At 40.7% G+C, this 20602-nt stretch overlaps 1 protein-coding gene and 1 non-coding gene across 3 annotated transcripts in view; both read right to left on the bottom strand.

Moving 5' to 3' along the window:
• Positions 1–20602, bottom strand: part of Ino80 (INO80 complex ATPase subunit) — a 142931-nt gene that overhangs the window by 20787 nt on the left and 101542 nt on the right. For both annotated transcript variants that reach the window (XM_008846782.2, XM_008846783.3), the window contains exons 28-29: positions 14309–14403; positions 1007–1079 (exon numbers count right to left, since the gene is read on the bottom strand). In XM_008846782.2, coding sequence (XP_008845004.1) covers positions 1007–1079; positions 14309–14403 — 168 coding nt within the window. The remainder of the gene's footprint in view (positions 1–1006; positions 1080–14308; positions 14404–20602) is intronic.
• On the bottom strand, positions 19784–19890 carry LOC115072637. The gene has a single exon (XR_003851673.1). It is a non-coding gene; the product is annotated as a U6 spliceosomal RNA (small nuclear RNA).

The following is a 20602-nucleotide window of genomic DNA, read 5'->3' on the forward strand; positions in this document are numbered from 1 at the left end:
TCTGAGATTAAAAAGAAAATCTCTTTTCTCTTTCAGAGGCTGAAGTATTCTTACCAGGAGACTAACCAGGCATAAAAGGATGTAAAATTTTCTCCTTATAGCCACAGCTGGCCTAGAACTCACTATGTAGACCAGGCTGGAAGCTTTGAACTCACAGAGATCCACTTGCCTGTTTCCTGAGTGCTGGGGTTAAAGCGTGCACCACCACGGTTTTTACTTTTTAAAGATTTACTTCATTTTATTTTTAAACATATTTTATTATTTTTATTTTATGTGTATGAGTGCACCTGTGTTGTGCAGTACCTCAGAGGTCAGAAGAGGACATTGGATTCCCCTGGAACTGGAGTTAAAGATGGTTCGTAGCTGCCATGTGGGTGCTGGGAATCAAACCCTGGTCCTCTGCAAGAGCAGTCAGTATTCTTAACTGCTGAGCCATCTCTCCAGCCCCTAAAGATTTATTTTTAATTCATGTGTATGTGTGTTTGTCTGTATGTCCATTAGGGCCAGAAGAAGGTGTAGGATCCCCTTGAACTGGAGTTACGGGCAGCAGTGAGCCACCTGAAGGCAGTCTGGGAACCAAACTCAGGTCTTCTGAAGAGCAAGAAGTACTCTGAACAGCTGAACCATTTCTCCAGTCTCCTTATTTCTTAATTACCAACTTCACTGCTATCTAAACAATGTTTGAAGTTTAGAACACAAAACCAGAGACTAGCCCAACAATGAAATCAAGTACTTTAGTAATGAAACAATCCTTTCTAATTTGTTTGGTTACAATTCCTAAAACAAATCTAACTGGATTGCCTGCTTTTTCCCCCAGTGTGTTTATTTTCACTGCTATATTCCAACTATACAGAATAGTACCTGACACACAGTAGGAAACTGATTACCTATTTGTTGAATTAATGTATAAAGAACATAATCAAAAGAAAAAAGCAAAATGATTTATCAATGACATTTTTATAACAGAAAAACTGCATATCCAATGTACGATGCTCTCATCACTTACTGTATCTGCAGCTGTGAGATTGATACCCAGTCCTCCAGCTCGTGTGCTTAACAGGAACACAAAGATGTCATTCCTAAAGAAAAGTGGGGAGGACATGTTTAGAGGAAAAGGAAAATGGAGTGTGGAAAAGAGAGGGATCTCTGAAAATACAGTCTAGGGCTAAAAGTGCCTGCTGGTGGTTACCCAGGCCTGACTGATGCTTTCTTAAGATACTGTCCAAAGGAGCTATTGTTAAAATCAGATGATGGAAATAATTTTCCTATATTCAGATAAAATTTGCTGCCCACCAATATCTGACTGACAACTGATTAATCTATAGCATAAATACGCGGTTGACAAAAGAGAAAAACATGTTACCATAGAAATAGACCTTCATACAACAGTCACATATATACTTGTGTTTGTCCTGTTCTTGTGGTGCTGGAGACTGAACCAGGAACTTGCATGTATTAGGAGGGCAAGCACTCTACCACTGAACTACACTTCTAGTGCAACTGTCTTTTTTTCTCCTTTTCTTTCTTTTCTCAGTGTATCCTCACCTAACCTAGGACTTGTTACATAGCAGAGAATGACCTTGATTTTCTGATATTCCCGCTTCCATTTCCCAAGTCATCAGGTTACAAGTATGTACCATCATGCCGTTTTGTCCAATAGAGCCATTTTTGTTTTGTTCTTATGAATGTACATGGTTGTACATCTGTGTATGCTAGTGTGTCACTATGTTGATCACTGCACACATACACATAAACTCCTACATACACATTTCTTCAATTTCTCTGCACCTTTTTTATTCTTTAACTAAAAATTACATTTCTTTGTGTGTGTTTGTATACGTGTACATGTGTGTGCACAGGTCAAAGGACAACTTCTGCGAGTTGGTTCTCCTTTTTCCATGTGGTCCTGGGGACTGAATTTAGTTCACTGGGCTTGGCAGCAGGTGCCTTTACCTACTGAATCATCTCACAGGCTCTTCACTTTATTTTTTGAGATAGGACCTCTTACTGAACCTGAAGCTCATGATTGGCTACACTGGATATCTAGCAAGCACCAGGGATCCTCCTATCTGTTTCCCCAGCACTGGGATTGTAGGTGAATGCTTTCACACCAGGCTTTCTACATGAGAATGGAGACCTGAACTCAGGTTCTCATGCTTGAGTAGGAAGCATTTTACCAACTGAACCATCTCCCTAGGCTCACAAGAATCCTATTTAAAAACTTTTATTTTACTTATTATTGTTATCCGATGTGCGAGAGTGAGAATGTGTGTGCCACAAAGTACAAGTGGAAGTCAGAGGATAACCCGTAGAAATGGATTCTCTTCTACCCTGGATTCCAGGAATTGAACTCAGGTTGGGTCAGGTTCTCTTGGCAACAGCTTTTACCCAGTGAGCCCTCTTAACAACCTCCAATAGCCCTATTTTAAACAAGTCAAACTATTCCTACATCATACAGACAAATCAGTATTTCCTGACGTTCCTTCCAAGAATCATGAATTTTAATAGTTTAGGAATTATGTATTTTAAAGCACTCACTTAAATTATTTTTAGGTCAGTCATGATGGTACACACCTTAAATTCAAGCCCTGGGGAGGCATAGGCAGGAGGATCTTTGCGAGTTCAAGGCCAGCCTGGTTTATATAGTGATACTCTATCTCAAAAAAATAAATAACTTGAGGTAAGAGAGATGGCTTAGCGGTTAAGAGCACTGGCTGCTCTTGCAGAGGACCTGGGTTCAGTTCCCAGCACCCACATAGCAGCTAACAACCACCTGTAACTCCAGTTCTAAGAAAATGAATGCCTTTTTGTGACCTTCAAATGCACTGCATGACATGGGGGTACCTACCTACATGCAGGCAATATACTCATACATATAAAATAAAAAATATTTAAAAAATTAAAAACATTATTTTATCTATTTGTGGTGTGTGTATGTGTGATAGTATAGGAGTACTTGTGGAGGTCCAAGGGCAACTTTCAGGAGTTGGAACTCTGGTTGTCAGGTTTGGCACATCAAGTGCATTTTAACCCACTGGCCCTTAAAGCACACACTTTAAGATGACATAAAAATCAAAAAAATAATCTTCCGTTAGGAATTAGTATCTAGGCCATGATTTCTAGGCCACGATGTCTAGGCACTAAACTAAACTCAGGATTAACCCAGGAAGATATGCTAACAGAGAAACAGATAGAATTTTGAAATTTTGATTCCTTTTACACCTAAGTACTTTTTTTTTTTTTTTGGGTCTTTTTGAGACAGGGTCTCCCTGTAGCCCCAGCTGTCTTGGAACTATGTAGACCAGGCTGGCCTTGAACTCACAGAGATCCGCCTGCATGCGCCACCACGCCCAGCACACCTAAGTACTTTTTAAAAAACAGAATTACAAGTGCTGGGTATGGTGGTACACACCTTTAATCCTAACACTTGGGAGGCAGAGGCTGGTGGATTTCTGTGAGTTTGAGGCCAGCCTGGGCTTTATAGCAAGTTCCAGGGACTACAGAGAGACCCTGTTTCAAAAAGACAATTAAAAAAAAAGCTTTCTCATTCCTTTAGGCTACTCTTCCTTGGTTAAGTCACCAGACTACTGAAACTGCTTCAGGATGCTAGGAATACAGCTAAAGTGACTAACTGATGACATATTAACATCAGACATGAGCAACAGTGAAGGAACTATTTTGAAATAAGCATCCTGGTTCATTACTAAGCTAGAAAGGTCCTAGCAGAAATTTTCCCATTAGTGCATTCAGAAAACACAACTTTCCTAGAGGCACACACAGAGGCCCCTTCTCTGTCAAGATTACAAAAGCTTTGGACTCCCAAGAATGTTTTGCCAGTTTGTCCTTCAACTTTGCATTATTGTATTTTTTTTTTCCCTCAAGTTTCTTTCCCACTGGGGGTGGTGTTATTTGACAGGGTCTTTGTATGTAGTCTAGGGTGGACTTGAATGTGCTATGTACCTCCTGCAAGTGCTGGAATTACAGGTTTGTGCCAGCACATACAGATCTTTCTCTCTCCTCCCTCCTGTGTCTGTCTCTGTCTGTCTCTATCTGTCTGTCTCTCTCTCTCACACACACACACAGACACACAGACACACACACACAACAGAAACAGTGTGTTAAAAAGAATACACCTCCAAAAGAGGAAGGTGAGGAAAGATAAAAAGTTCAATGGCTCTTTTCTTTTATCTGATGTAGAGTCCTTACTATGTAGTCCAGACTGGCCTTGAATTCATGGCAATACTCTGCTTTTATCTTTGAATTTTGTCATTCACTTTTAATATTTCAGAATTTTATTCAACTTATAACTCCCCCGCCCCAACATGGTCTCCTTGTAGCCCCAGCTGTCCATGGACTCACAAAGATCCACCTGCTTCTGCCTCCTGAGTGCTGGGATTAAAGGTATGTTTACCATACCTAAGATGTCTTTTTTTTGGTCTTTTTGAGACAGGGTCTCCTTGTAGCCCCAGCTGTCCTGGAACTATGTAGACCAGGCTGGCCTTGAACTCACAAAGATCTACCTGCTTCTGCCTCCCAAGTGCTGGGGTTAAAGGCGTGTGCCACCAGGCCCGGCTAATTTTTTTTTTTTTTTTTTTTTTTTTTTTACGATTAAATCATATAAAACAAACGAAAGCACTGAAAGGTACCACCTAGTTCACAAATAGAGCTTCTTGAGATTTGGATGGATGAAAACCTGGAATCTCACAGGTCCACAGAAGAATATTTAACAGCAAGACTTCAAATAAAAACTGACTATGCCTTCGAGGGCCCAACTAACACCTAAAGAATATCCTATCTTTTTCTTCAGGAGTGAGATTACTATGGTTCCATACAGTTTCTTCTCCTGCTTTGGAGGGTACAAATGTCAGAAACTTCTCTTCAATACCTGTACAATATCCATCTAAGCACAGAGTCAGAAAGGGGTAAAGTAACAGATATGGGACACAAAGGGAGACAGAAGGCAGCTGGGAAGTATAAAAAGAATGGAGGCAGAAAGGACACTGCTCATAGAAAAAGAGCTGAGGAGGTTAGACCCCAGATGTAATAACTACTCATAAATAGGGAAACACATACATGATATAGGTGAAGTAAATTAATATAAAAGCTTAGAAATACAACGGCAGATGCCGGCTTCGTGGTGCATCCTTTTAGTACCAGTACTTGGGAGGCAGAGGCGGGCTGATCTTTGTGACTTCCAGGCTGAGGCTACAAGGAGACCCTGTCTGGGGGAAAAAAAAGAAAAAAAAAAACAACTATATATCTATATATCTATCTATCTATATATCTATCTATCATCTATCTATCTATCTATCTACCATCTATCTATCTAGCTATCTAGCTATCTATCTATCGCTGTTGTTTCTCTTTTGGGGGGTAGGGGATTGAGATAGGGTCTCCCTGTGATTCCAGTTGGCCTGGAACTCACTATGTAGACCAAGCTGGCCTCAATCTCATACAGAGATCTACCTGCTTCTGCTGGGGATTAAAATCATGCAACACCATGCCTGAACTTCTCTTTTTTCTTGTCTTTCCATTCCTCCCTCTACCCCCCCCCGCCCCCCGCCTTTTCTTTCCTTTTGAGAGTGTCTTGCTATGTAGCCCTAGCTAGCTGGTCTCAAAATGTGAACATTCTGAGTGCTCAGCCTCTAAGTGTGTACCACCACACCCAAGGTGAAAATGCTTCTTTTGACTATCAATTATGAACTGAAAAGACAGCTTCTGGTGAGATACATTTTACATAGCCAAAGTCTGGCTATAACTAATGTAACTTTATATGGAAAAATGAGTATTAGAGAAATCATAGGTTGTTATAATCAAAACACCTAAAATTGATGTGTTCAGTTTTACTTAATAAATTTAGCATTAGTATACAAGTTAATGTTTTAAAAGTTCTGATAAGATAGACAAAAACAAAAACCCTAGAAGGCAATAGGGTGGTTTGAGTGTCCTCTTGGGGCCAAAGAGAAATCCCACTCAAGGTTTGCTAGAATAGGCCTAAGTACAACAAGCTCTAGCAGGGTGGTACCAGGAGGGAGTGTCTATATAAAGCCTATGAAAACCCACATTGCACAGACACTTCTTTGTCTCACTTTCATTCTTCTTTAATTATCCACTAAGTCCTCTCTGCATTAAAATACTCAAGCGGTGCTAGGTATGAATGATCCAGGAGCAAAGGTTTACTGAATGACTGAAAAAAGCCGAAGGAAAGGAAAGCTTCACAATACTCGTACCATGAAAAAACACCCATGCTACAGTCACTTTTCTAACATGTTTTCAGAGGGTTACCCTGACTGGAGAGACAGCTCGGGTGGAGGAAGGGAGGCAAAGGTCAAGGCACCTGGGAGCAAAGACCTTGGGAATGGCCCTAGGATCAGGCACTGGTCACACATTCTGAATGCTGCCAGGACATCCTGGCCAAACAGGCTTTAGTCTCAGTCAGACTTTTTCCTAGAAGGATCCCTCATAAATAAATCTTATATGAAGGGAATGTAAATGCCTTTTTATAGGAGTTCTTGTTTACTCTGGCTGACCTTTGAGCCACAGGGTGTTTGAGTTGAAACTACAATTTTTTTCTTTTAACATCTTTTCATTAAATAACAATGAAAATATTTGGCAGGTGTGCCCCCCTCCCCAAACACCTTTTTCTCTAGACTGAGATGCCACTCAAATTTACAAGCTGAGAACTTCTCCCCATGTAGAATGTTTGGTAAATTTGTCTGTATAGTTATAGTTCTGAGAGGCACTAGAGATGGCTTCCTAGCCATGATTTCACTTTCAAGAATTTAGTTAGCACTGTAGGTAGGGATCGGGAGACTTAGGGTAAAAATGCTCTCTAAATAAACTCACTGCTCCTAAAGCAATTCTCAACAGGGTATAGAGGTTCAAGTAAGGTTTCCTGATAACTGCCAGGTGGGTCTAGTACAATTAATTCATACTTTTAGAGGAAAGCTTTTCAAAACTACTAGAATTACTAGGTCTACCCAATAAACTCTTCTTCACAAGTTAATTCAGAGGTTTTAGCTGAGCATGATGGTTCACGCCTGTAATCCTAGCACTCAGGAGGCTGAGGCAGGAGGATCTCCCTGAGTTTTAGGCCAGTCTGGGCTATATATCAAGACCCTTAAAAAAAACAGGGTTGGGAAAATGGTTCAATTGGCAAAGTACTTTCTGAGTAAGCATGAGGATGAAAACTTGAGTTCAAATCCTCACCACCCACATAAATAGCAAATCAAAGCAGTGTGCTGCTGAAATCCCAGTGCCAGTACTGGGGTCAAGAGTCTGGAGGATACTAGGACTTACTGGTCAGATATCTTAATACCAAGGGCAAGTTTCAGGTTCAGTGAGTGACCCTGTTTCAAAAATAAAGTGGAGCCAGGCATGGTGGTGCATGCCTTTAATCCCAGCACTTGGGAGGCAGAGACAGAGGCAGCGGATCTCTGTGAGTTCAGGGCCAGCCTGGTCTACATAGGGATTTCCAGGCCAGCTGGGACTACAGGCAGACTCTGTCTCAAAAAGAACGAAAAAAAAAAAAAAAAAAAAGATGGCAAAAATAAAGTGGAGAGTGGGGCTGGAGAAATGGCTCAATGGTTAGGAGCACTGGCTGTTCTTGCAAAGGACTTGGGCTCAATTCCCAGCACCCACATGGCTGCTAACAACCATCACTAATGCCAGTTCCAGGGGATCTGATGCCCTCTTCTGACCTCCACAGGCATTGCATGACATGGCTGCGCTTGCATACATGGAGGCAAAACACTCACACACATAAAAATAAATAAAATATTAAAAAAAATAAAGTGGAAAGTGATCAAGAAAGACAGCCAAAGTTGACCTCTGGCCTCCAAACACATGTTAACCCCATCCCCAATTTGTTAGAATTGGATCAACTAAAAGAATAGCACCAAGCTCAATCACTAGAAGTCAATGTGTTATAGAACTGGATGGCATCTGAATAAGACCTTTTCTACAAAGCATTCTAACAATCTGCACAGTCTTAAATATTTGCATTCCCTTCTTTCCAGTGATTCCCCCTTTTGAATCTACACTAAGATGGTAATTTGAAATAGTGCACAAACATTCAGTAAAATGCTAATAAGACAACTGGTATATAGACTCAGTGTAATGAAATACTGGCAGCTGATCACTACTGAGTGAGGGAGAGTTGGATCTTCTTTAAGGGAGTGACGCTAGACAGGCTGAACAGGTTCCAGTGGCTGAACTCAAACAAGGGACATCTGGGTACACAAACTTGACTCGACAGGCCTTAGCATATATGACAAAATGCATGAAATTCTGTGGGTGGGCTAGGGGGGAGTACAGATAGGGAAAGGGGGTTAAATATGACTAAGATGTCTTGTGTGAAATCCACAAAAATATATACTGGAGGGGGTGCTGGAGAGATGGCTCAACAGTTAAGAGTGACTGATGCTCAATTATGAGGACCAGAGTTTGGATCCTAGCACCCATGTAAAAAGCTGAGTGTCCCACTCAGAGCTGCCTGTAACCCCAGCTCTGATGAATATGGAGACAGAAAGACTGCTGAGGCTTGCTGGCTTCCAGCCTAGCTAAGAAAATATGAGCCTCAGGTTTAGGGAGAGATCCTGATTCAAAGGAATAGGTGGAGAGTGACAGAGGAGGACCTTTCAAATCTACTTCTGGCTTCCATGACCATGCACAGATGTGCCCACACCCCAACCCCTTGCATGAACACACACACACACACACACACACACACACACACACACACAGATACATAGACACGGAGATACATATATACACATATACAAACAGTAGGAATGGGGATGTAGCTCAGTTGGTAGAGTGACTGCCTATCATGCTTGAAACCCTAGTTTCAATTTCTATCATCACCTAAAACTGGATGTGGTAGCATGAGACTAATCTCAGCACTTGGGAGATGGAGGCAGAAGGAAACAGAGTTCAAGGCTAGTTTTGACTATGAGACACTGTCTCAAGACAAGTTAAAAGTGACTGCAAAGCTTTTAAATATATGAAAATATTAGTGATATATTTTAAATGGAAAAGGTCATGATGCTGAAACTTGTCTACAGTATGGTATCAAGAGTATACATATAACCACAAGATACACTGAAGTCTTGGGAGATACCAAAAATACCCCGCCCCGCTCCTTTTTGATGTCTACGAGTGTGTGTGCGCGCACGCATGCGTGCAGGTGCATGCTCCTGTGCAGGTCAGAAGTCAATGTCAAATATCCTCAGTCACTCTCTACCTGATTTATTTATTTTTTTAAAAGATTTATTTCAGGTATGGAATGGTGGCGTACACCTTTAATCCCAGCACTTGGGAGGCAGAGGCAGGTAGATTTCTGTGAATTCAAGGCCAACCTGGTTTAGGTAGCAAGTTTCAGGTAAGTCAGAGCTACACAGTAAGACCCTGCCTCAAAACAAGAAGATTTATTTTTAATTATGTGTCTATGTGTGGGTTTGTGCATAGGTGAGTGTTGGTGCCCACAGAGTTCAGACCCTCTAGTGCTAGAGTTACAGGCAGTTGTGAAACACCCCAATGTGGATACTGGGAACCAAAGGGGTCTTTTTCAAGAGCAGTATATGCTCTTAACTGCTGAGCCACATCTCTAGTCCCTTTACTACCTTAGTTTTTGAGATAGTGTCTCTCATGGAACTTGGAGCTCCCTTCACCAATTCAGCTAAACTGGATGGTCAACAAGCTGCCCACACAGGGCAGGGGTTATAGATGCCTGCTTTTTTTTTTTTAGCTTGTGTGATGGGGATCTGAACTCAGGTCCTCATCCTCATGCAGCAACAACTTTACCAACTGGGCCATCTTCCCAGCCCCCAAGTGCTAAAAGTGGTGCAACTGTGATTTATTTTCTTTCAAGCATAGAGTGTCATGTATTCCAGGTTGGCCTTAAACTTGCTATGGTGGCTGAAGATGACCCTGAATTTCTGGTTTTTTTGTCATTACCTCCTGAGTATTAGAGGATTACAGGGGTGTACCAACATGCCTGATGTGGTGCTACAGTTGACCCCATGCTCCTGCATGTTAGATAAGCACCCTACCAACTGAATTACATTCTTAGTCCACGATCTTTATTTTCACTTCTTTTTCAAACTTTCCTCAATATGTATTTCATTATAATATGAAAAGATTCCAACCATTACTTACTAAAAAACTGAAACTTTTTAGTTAATTAAATCCTTAAATGTATATATTCAAGTATGATAGTGGAAAATACACACAAATAGTCCTAGTTGGAATACCCATTACATTACTTAACAGTTTTTCTCACAGAACACAATGCATGTCACCTCATACTAACATGCCCACATCACATGTACTGGCATGGCAGGAGAAAATACAAGTATTATGGTGTAACATACAGTCTGTAGATTTTTTTTTTTTTTTTTTTTTTTTTGTGATAAGGTCTCTCTCTGTAGCCCCAGCTGGCCTAGAACTTGCCAAGCAGACCAGGCTGGCCTCTATGTCAGAGAGATGCATTTTCCTCTGCCAATTTCTACCTAAGATTCTTGCCTTAGCTCTTTGGTTGGAGTAGACAAGGACATGATAAAATATACTTCACCAATTTCAGAATCAAGAAAGATGAAGGTCATCTGGTAAACTTTACTTTTTATCTTCTTTTAACTCTAACAATATGGTGGGTTACAAGACACTACTATGCTTACTCATGTTCCAATAAGAGATTTTAGAATTTGCTGATAACATCTACTAGGTAAGAAACCAGGTCAGGCAGTCCCCGTATCTGCTATAAAGTAACAAACTGAGTCTATTCAAAGTGGACCTTTCCCACCATCATTAGCCACACAGCCATCTGAATACTGTAGTACTGAGGATTGCACTCTGGACCTAATATTTACTTAGCAATCTCCTTACCACTGGGGTATATCCCCCACCTAGTGTATAGTTTTGACTTAGGAGTTATTAGCCTAACTGGGTGTAACACTGAAAATGGAAATACCAGGATTTATCTCCTTTCCTGTGCTCCACTGTAAAGGACAACCAATAGCAATTTTTCAAACAGGAGGAATTTTACACCGACTGTGGATGTGCTTTGGGTTAAACTATTTTTTTTTTTAAATCTTAGTTAAGCCATACTTTAAAACTGAAATAAGCTGAGCATGGTCATACATGCCTATAATCCCAAGTACTTGGGAGGCTGAGGCAGAAAATCTCAAGTTGGGGGCCCAGTTTAGGCTACATTAAGACCCCGTCCAAAACAAAACAAGAGCCAGGTATTATGGCACACACCTGTAACCCTAGCACTCAGGAGGTGGAGGCAAGAGGATAAGGCATTCATTGACAGCCCGAGTGTAACAATAACAACAAAAACAAATACAACTGAAATTAAAGACATGAATAAATATAAAGGTGCTTAATTTTCTTCCCAATAATTAAAAACAAACAAAGCAACATACCCTAACAAGCCATGTAACTGAAGTCTAGAAAGTCAGAACTATTCTTACCCTAGAGATCTACCTTATTTCTCATTTCTCCAAATGGAAGGGAAACTAAGGATGGGATTAGCAGATCTATCCCTAGCAGAGTTTGGCCTTTTCTTTGAGGAGGGCAGTAACCAGACTCTGAGTACAACAATGGGAACCAGCACTCAGGATAATTATGGCTCTTGTAAGCCATCAGCAGTGGCATCTGCAATTTCATAGGCTCATTAGCAGGTGGGAGAGGCACTGTGACTGAAAGCTGTCAACTGAATGCTACGATACTAAAAGAAAAGGTGTATTATTCAAGGTCATACAAAATGAAATGCAAAAACAAATTCGAAATCAATTCTAAGGGCTAGAGAATGGATCTTAGAGAAGACTCAGGTTAAGTTCCCAGCATTTACATGGGGGCTTACAACTAACTGTCTATAACTCCAGGTCCAGGGGACCTAATGCTGCCTTCTGTGCTCTGCAGGCACCAGGCATGCAAATGGCACACATACATAAATTCAGGCAAAACACTCATATACATAAAAAATAAATATTTTAAAAAATATCAACTCTTAAGTGAGTGCATGTGGTAGATCTCTGTGAATTCGAGGCCAGCCTGGTTTACATATCAAGTTCCAGGCCAGCTAGTGTTGCAAAGTGAGACCCTGTATTAAAAACAAAACAAAGCAAAAAAACCTCTTAAGTCAACAATCACAGACAGATACAGTTAACACTTAGCTTCCCAGTCCCTAGTCCTGCACCAAGCACTGGGACCGAATCTAGAGCTTTGTACCTGTTAGATGAGCACTCTACCACTGAGCTATATTTAGAACCTATCAGTTAGCTTTGTGAACATTTTTTCTTCACAGACTGATATTCTCTCCTTTGTAGACTCTCCATGCATACTCAAAAATCCTTTTAGTGCTATAGTAATGTGTGCTATTTATAGTCCAGTGCTCCAGAGGTGGAGGCAGGAGAACATAAGGAGATCAAGGCTAGTATAAACTACAAGTGATCCTGTCTTCAACTTCCACTTTCCACTCCAAGAAAGAAAAAAATGGAAAAAAGGAATCCTTTTTATTCCCCAAACAAGTAGGCATAGATGTAGTAAGAAAGCATATTTAAATTTTTTAATTATTTTTATGTGTATGAGTGTTATATCTGCATGCACCAAGCGCATGCAATGCCTAAGGAGGCCAGAGAGGGCATCAGATCCCTTGGAACTGGAGTTATTCTGTATGTGGGTGCTGGGAACTGAACCTGGGTCCTCTGTAAGATCAGTTAGTGATCTTAATGACTGAGCCATTTCTCCAGGCCCAAGAAAGCATATTTAAAACACAAAAATGGCTGGCTGTAGTAGCTCATGCCTATAATCCTACCACTCAGGAGGAGTAAGATGACTGCAAACTCAAGGCCAGTCTGGTCTACACAGCACATTCCAGGATAGCCAGGGCTATATAACCAGAACCTGTCTCATATTTACATTCATATTCATATTCCTTCCCTACCTCTTTTTGATCTGAATCACTATAAGCACATTTAGCATTCTTAAAATGACAGGTACTAGCTGGGCATGGTAGCACATGCTTGCAATCTTAACAGAGACCAAAGTAAGGGGATCATGAGTTTAAGGGTAGCCTGGGCTACACAGCAAGACCTGTTTTTTAATTTTTATTTTAATTTATTATTTTTATTTTATGCGTATGCGTGTATTGCCTGCATGTAGGTAAGTACACCCGTGTTGTGCAACGCCCTCAGAGGACAGAAGAGGTCATCGGAGGACAGAAGAGGTCATCGGATCCCCTGGGACTGGAGTTACGGACAGTTGTTAGCTGCCATGTTGGTGTTGGGATTCAAACCTGGGTCTTCTGCAAAAACAACCAGTGTTTTTAAGCGCTGAGTCATCTCTCCAGCCCCTTATTTTAATTTTTTTATTTATTTTATTTTTTTGGTGTTTTTGAGACAGGGTCTCCCTGTAGTCCCAGCTGGCCTGGAACTTGCTATGTAGACTAGTCTAGCTTCAAACTCAAAGGGATCCACTTGCCTCTGCCTCTCAAGTTCTGGGATTAAAGGCATGCACCACTACACCTGGCCTAAGATCTATGTTTTAAAAAATAGGTCTGTGAGTTTGAGTTCTCTTTTTTTTAAAAAATAGGTCTGTGAGTTCGAGGCCAGCCTGGTCTACATAGCGAGTTCCAGGTCAGCTGGGGCTACAGGGAGACCCTGTCTCAAAAAGACCAAAAAAAAAAAAAAAAGGGGGAGGGAAGAGGTCTGGGAAGATGCTCAGTTTGTAAAGTTCCGGGTGTATAAGGATGAGGACCTAGTTTGGATCCTCAAGGCCCATGTAAAAAGCAGGGTATGTTGGTGCACGCCTGTAATCCTACAGCTAGAGAGGTAGAGACAAGACAGCTAGATCTCTCTGTCCAGCTACTCTTTTTTGTGTGTGTGTGTGTGTTTTTGAGACGGGGTCTCCCTGTAGTCACAGCTGTCCTAGAACTTACTATGTAGACCAGGCTGGCTTTGAACTCACAAAGATCTGCCTGCCTCTGCCTCCCAAGTGCTGGGATTAAAGGCGTAACACCACCACACCAGCTTGTCTAGCTACTCTTGTCCAATCCATAAGCTCCAGATTTAGTGAAAGCGTGTCTCAAAAAATGAGTTGGAAAGACATTTAGTGAAGGCATCTAATTTTGACCTCTGGCCTTCAAAACACACATGAACACATACAGTACACATATACAAATGGTAGATATGGTATTTGATTGCTTAACAATCTAAGATGTACTGTTGTTTTTTAAAAAACTCAGCATTTCAAGCACTAGAGGAAAATAAAAATAAGATGTTTTTGTAATTCCCATTAATGTTACCTGGTCTGAAAATCAGCAACCATGTCCCGCCTCTCTGAGATCTTGGATGACCCATCAAGCCTCATGTAGGTATGCTTCCTGTAAACCATATATTCCTGCCAACCAGGAAAAAAAAAACACACACACAATAAGTGTGACGCCAATTAATGTATTCCAATTCTCATAGGCATTTACCCACCTTCTACCTTATCTATTTCCAGTTCAAGTCATTATGTACAGAATGGGAAGAAAATAGTTATAAAAGGGCAGGAGCTTAATTAGAAATTGAGTCTACTGCTACAGAATGAAATTCAAGGGCAACTTATTTATAGTCTCAATCTTAACTTAAAAACTAATCTAATTTCTATAGGTTTCACGAAGACCCTTTTCCTCCCAAATCAAAATGAAATTCTGAAGTTAAAAGTCACTAATCAAATGTTTTTCACAGCTAAGAATTTGTTTTCTTTCAGTAATTAACATTTACACCCGTGTTACCCCTGCCAACCTTTGGCAATTCCTTGCTGATCAGTTCTTGAATTCATAGTGAAACAGATGACAAAATAATGTTCCCTAGCAGAGAATGTTCTTCACATTATCCCTGAGAGGAATCACAATTTTAAGAATGGAGAAAGTGCTAGAGAGATGGCTCAGTGGTTAAGAACACTGACTACTCTTGCAGAGGACAGAAGTTCAGTTCCCAGCACCCACATGGCAACTGTGTAACTCCAGTTCCAGGTGATCCATGCCCTCTTCTGGTCTCTGCAGGCACTGCATGACATGGGTGCACTTGCATGTAGACAAGATACACATAAAATAAAAATTTTTTTAACAAAAACTTTGAGAATTTCATACATACATATAAGGTGTTTTGATCAAATCCATGCCCACGCCCTCCCCTCCAACATTCCCTCCCTGCTGAAGAGGTAAACCTAAAATCTTTTAAAGATTAGACATAAGCTCCCAAATACTTTTGACATTTTTGGCCTTGGAACAGAGTATGTTGCTAACAGGCCCAAGGACATTTTTACTTTTAGCCAAGAAATTGGCTACATTTCTTTGGAGTCTTTTTACTCTAACTAAAAACAAATATTTTAAGAAATGAGGCTGGAAGCTGGGTGCAGTAGTGCACGCCTTTAATCCCAGTACCAGGGAGGCAGAGGCAAGTGGATCTCTCTAAGTTCCAGGCCAGCTGGGGGCTACAGAGAGACCCTGTCTCAAAAAAGAACAAAAACGGGGGCTGGAGAGATGGCTCAGAAGTTAAGAGGACTGACTACTCTTGCAGAGGACCCAGGTTCGATTCCCAGCACCCACATGGTAGCTACAAACTGTCCTTAACTCCAGTTCCAGAGGAATCTGAAGCCCTCTTCTAACCTCCACGGCACTGCATGACATGGGTGTACTCACATACATGCAGGCAATACATTCAGACACAATAAAATAAAATAAAAAAAGAAAAGAAAAAGAAAAAAAAGGGATGCAGCTGAATTGTCTTCTCAATGTCTCCCCAGTCTTAAAAGCTGCAATTCCTTGGAGAGATTTCCTCTTTTATTAACCATGATTATACTACAAGTCCTCTGTAGAAAACCTAATGTCAAAAGCTCAAGACAGCAGCTTATTTATAAACAGGGAGACAGACAGATATGCTGCCAGGCTTGGTGGTACAGGCTTGTAATCCCAGCACTTGGGAAGTAGAGGCAAGAAGATTAGGAGATCAAGAACCACCTCAGCTACACACAGCAAATTCTAGGCCAACCTAGGCAGCACAAGACCCTGCCTCATATTGTAATAATAATTATTATTATTCTTGAACAATTACAGCAGGCTCTCATCTGTTATTTCCCTTTCCTTGATTTCACTTTGCCTATAGCAGGCTGCTGTCTGAAAACATTAAATGGAAAACGAGAAACTTTTGGTACCATGTACTAAGTTCCATTTTATTATTAGCTATTTTAACCTTTAAAAGTTTTTTTTATTTATTTTTGTTTTACGTGTATGAGTGTCATGTTTGCATATGTCTAAGTGCATCCACGCCATGTAGTGCCTGAATCAGATCCCCTGGAACTGGAGTTTTGGATAGTTTTTAGTCGGTATGTGGGTGCTGGGATTTGAACTGGGGTCTTCTGCAAGAACAACCAGTGCTCTTAACCACTGAACCATCTCTCCAGTCACTTAATCTCTTACTGTACCTATTTGATACATTAAACTATCATATGTATGTATAGGACACACACATACCCCTACTTGATTAGTCAAACCATCATAGGAATGTATAGGAAAAAAAATACAATGTTTGATACTACCTTGAGGTTTAGGCACTGGAGGCGGGGCAGGGGGGTGTCTTGGAGTACATTAATAACCACAGATAAGAAAGGACAACTGAGCTGGGTGTGGTGGCACATGCCTTTAATCCCAGCACTTGGGAGGCAGAGGCACATGGATCTCTGTGAATTCAAGACCAGCCTGGTCTACACAGTGAGTTCCAGGCCAGCTGGGGCTAGAGAGGCACTGTCTCAAAAAGGCAAAAAAAAAAAAAAGAAGAAAGAAAGGAAGGAAGGAAGGAAGGAAGGAAGGAAGGAAGGAAGGAAGGAAGGAAGGAAGGAAAGAAGGAAGGAAGGAAGGAAGGAAGGAAAGACAACTGTATGTTGGTTCTAATGTTAACTTACTGAAAAAGACTAATCAGCAAGGTTTGGTGGTGCAGGCTCATAATTCCAACTACTCTGAAGACTGAAGCAGGGGGATAACAAGTTCAAGGCCTGCCTGAGCTACGCAGTAAGTTCAAAGCCAGCCTGGGCATTTTGACTTAAAAAATTAAAGAGGGCTAGGGATGTAGTTCAGTGACTGGTATCACAAAAACAAACTAACCATAACCAACCTACCAGCCAAGCAAAATTAAGACTAATAACTTCCATTTTCTACAAATTTTCATATTGGTTTTCTGTGTCCTACTTTTTGTTTGTTTGTTTGAGATATGTTCTGCCTATGTTGCTCAGCTTGGCTTGAAATTTGAAATCCTCCTGCCTCAGTCTTTTTGGTGTTAGAATTACAGGCATGTACCACTATGCCAGGCATCCAATACTGTTTACATTGCAATATCCCGATACTCAGCTCTTATACTGGGTCTGGGCAATTAGCTCTATTAGAGCTAGTGAGTTTAAGGAACCTGGCCAGGGTTCTGAGCTAAGGTATCTGTAAAGTAAGGCTGGTCAACAAAATTAGACAAGCTCATAGTGCAGGTTAGTTTTTGTTAACTTGACACAAACTAGAGTCACCTGGGAAGAGGGAACTTCAATCAAGAATTTCCTCCATTAGACTGGCCTATGGGCATGTCTCTGAGTAATTTTCTTAATTGTTAATTGATGTAAGAGGGCCCAGCCCACTGTGGGCAGTACCATCCCTGGGCAGGTTGGCCTGGGCTGTGTAAGAGGGTTAGATGAGCAGGGCAGGAATAAGCTAGCCAGTAAGCAACACTCCTCCATAGTCTCTGTTCCAGTTTCTGCTTCAGGTTCCTACATTGAGTTCCTGCCATAGTTTACTTTGATAATGGATTGTAAATTCAAATAAACCCTTTCCTCCTCGAGTTGGTTTTGTTCAGTTTTTTATCACAGTAGCAATACACCTAAACTAAAACACTCATGAAAGCCCACAACTTTCACTGTTTTATGTTTTGTCAGTTTAAAAAAATTTTCTTTAGAGCCGGGCGTGGTGGCATACGCCTGTAGTCCCAGCATAGAGGCAGAGGCAGGTGGATCTCTGTGAGTTCAAGGGCAGCCTGGTCTACATAGTGAGCTCCAGGCCAGCTGGGGCTATGGGGAAACCCTGTTTCAAAAATACCAAAAAAATTTTTTTCTTTTCTTTCTGTCTCACTGTGTTTCCTTAAGGGCTTTGATAATCAAGAGGCAGAAAATACATTTAGTTGTATAGCCCTACAATTAAACTGCATTATTATATAAGGGTAGAGGGCTGTTTTGGATGAGAAGGAATTCAGAAAAGGTGGAAAGTGGCATGACTGATGATGGCTTTATTAGTTCATTGTATCTTGGCAACAAACCGATTAGGAAACACTGCAATCCAGAACAAGATATCTAGAATGCACTAAGACAGCATTCAGTGAGTTACTCACCCATGGATCTGGGTTCTAACAAAAAGTAGGCTTCCTCCACGGGCAACTCCTGTTTTTTTAAATCAGAACCTTTAAGCTCACAAGAACATTGATGAATACATCTTCTTGTGAATCTTATTCTTCATATATGTAATTCTTAAGGTCAGTACACCACCAAGGATATTAACCATAACCAAAGCAACCCTGAGGGCAAAGAGCCTGCTACTGAGCAGAAAGATACCAATCTTTTTTCATTACTTCAAGCCTCAGCCTCCTATCCAAGGGAGTAGTGGGATTTCAGAAGGCTTTAGAAGAGTCTGGATTTCATTTCAGTAAATAGCTTCAAGGTAAGAGGTAAATGGACATAGAAAAATCTTTTAAATGTTGAATAGAGGAATCTACATTCTCATGCTCTTAAAAACACCTAAAAGATAAAAACTAGGCTAAAAAGCAGTATTAAATAAATTATTCTAAATGTTAAAGATTGGGTGTAGTTTCTCCTGCCTATAATACTAGCACATGGGGAGGAGGCAAAAGCCAGAAGATTACTGCATGGTGGAGGCCAACCTGGTATACCTAGTCAGTTCCAGACCAGTCTGAGCTACTTGTCTCAAAAAAAAAATCAAAACAAATAGCTGGCCTCCAGTACTCAGGAGGCAGAGGCAGGTGGATCTCAAGGCCAGCCTGGTCTACATAGTGAGTTCCAGGCCAGCTGGGGCTACAGGGAGACCTTGTCTCAAAATACCAAAAAAGAGGAAAAAAAAAAATCAAAATAAGATAAACAGCAAAAATTATTTCTTTTTTAATCACAATTTTTATTATCCTAGACATTGTTCTAATATTTGAAGTTGTTTTAGGAAAAAGATGCTTAATCAAATGTTCATTTGAAAAAGATGTGTTTTTATGTGTATGAGTGTTTTGCCTGCATGTATGTATGTGCATCAGGTACATGCCTGGTGCCAATGGAGGCCAGAAAAGGGTATCAAATCCCTAGGAACTGGAGTTACAGACAGTTGTGAGCTGCTATGTGGGTGCTGGGAACCAAAGTGGGTCTTCTGCAAGAGCAACAATTGCTCTTAACCACTGAGTTGTCTTTCTAGCCCATCATTTGGAAAGTCTCAATTTCTTATTTTAATTGCAAGACTATGTCCACTTTAATTTTTTTAAAAAACAATGTACATTTGTACAGAAACAATGATACATTTTAGAAATATACAGTGAAACAAATTTCTCAGTGTTTTCTAATTCCAGGCATGTAAATCCTCCAGACTCAGGGACAATAAATCAGCATTCCCAGGAATTCTCAAAATTATTATTTATTATTATTTTTCAAAAAATATTTTATTATTTTTAAGTAATTTATTGAGAATTTCATACATGCATATAAAGTGTTTTAATAAAATATGGAACGCTTCATGAATTTGCATGTCATCCTTGTTCAGGGGCCATGTGAATCTTCTCTTTATTGTTCCAATTTTAGGATATGTGCTGCCGAAGCGAGCACTTTTTTTTTTTTTTAAATTTTATGTGTATGAGTGCATTGCTTGCATGTATATGAGTGCACCCGTGTTGTGCAATGCCACAGAGGTCAGAAGAGGGCTTCGGATTCCCCTGGAACTGGAGTTAAGGACGGTTCATAGCTGCCATGTGGGTGCTGGGAATCAAACCTGGGTCCTCTGCAAGAGCAGTCAGTGCTCTAAACTGCTGAGCCATCTCTCCAGCCCCTCTTTTTTTTAATTTTTTAAAAAGTTTATGTGTATGAGTGTATTGCTTGCATGTATGTAAGCGCACCAGTGTTCTAAATGCCTACAGAGGTCAGAAGAGGGTGTCAGATTCCCCTGGAACTGGAGTTATAGACGGCTGTTAGCTGCCATGTGGGAATCGAACCCAGGTCCTGTGCAAGAATAGTCAGTGCACTTAACTACTAAGCCAGCGCTCCAGCCCCAGGGCCCAGTTTTAACCCCAGCACTCCGGAGGCAGAGACAGACAGATCTTTGTGAGTCTGAGGCCAGCCTAGTCTCAAAAGAAGGATACCAAGTTTAGTAATACTTATAAAGAACTACAGCTTACAGAAATATTTAAACAGTGAAAAACCTAATTTAAAATTCAGATCTCCCAGTAAGGTAACTCGTGGAATCACATGTGGATACTGCATTTAATGGCATATTTTACATTGAAAATGTGTTACACCTTAAGAGATCATTCAAAAGACATAT

This window comes from Nannospalax galili, unplaced genomic scaffold (genome assembly GCF_000622305.1).
Source record: "Nannospalax galili isolate Female #2095 unplaced genomic scaffold, S.galili_v1.0 scaffold342, whole genome shotgun sequence".
Lineage (NCBI taxonomy): Eukaryota > Metazoa > Chordata > Mammalia > Rodentia > Spalacidae > Nannospalax > Nannospalax galili.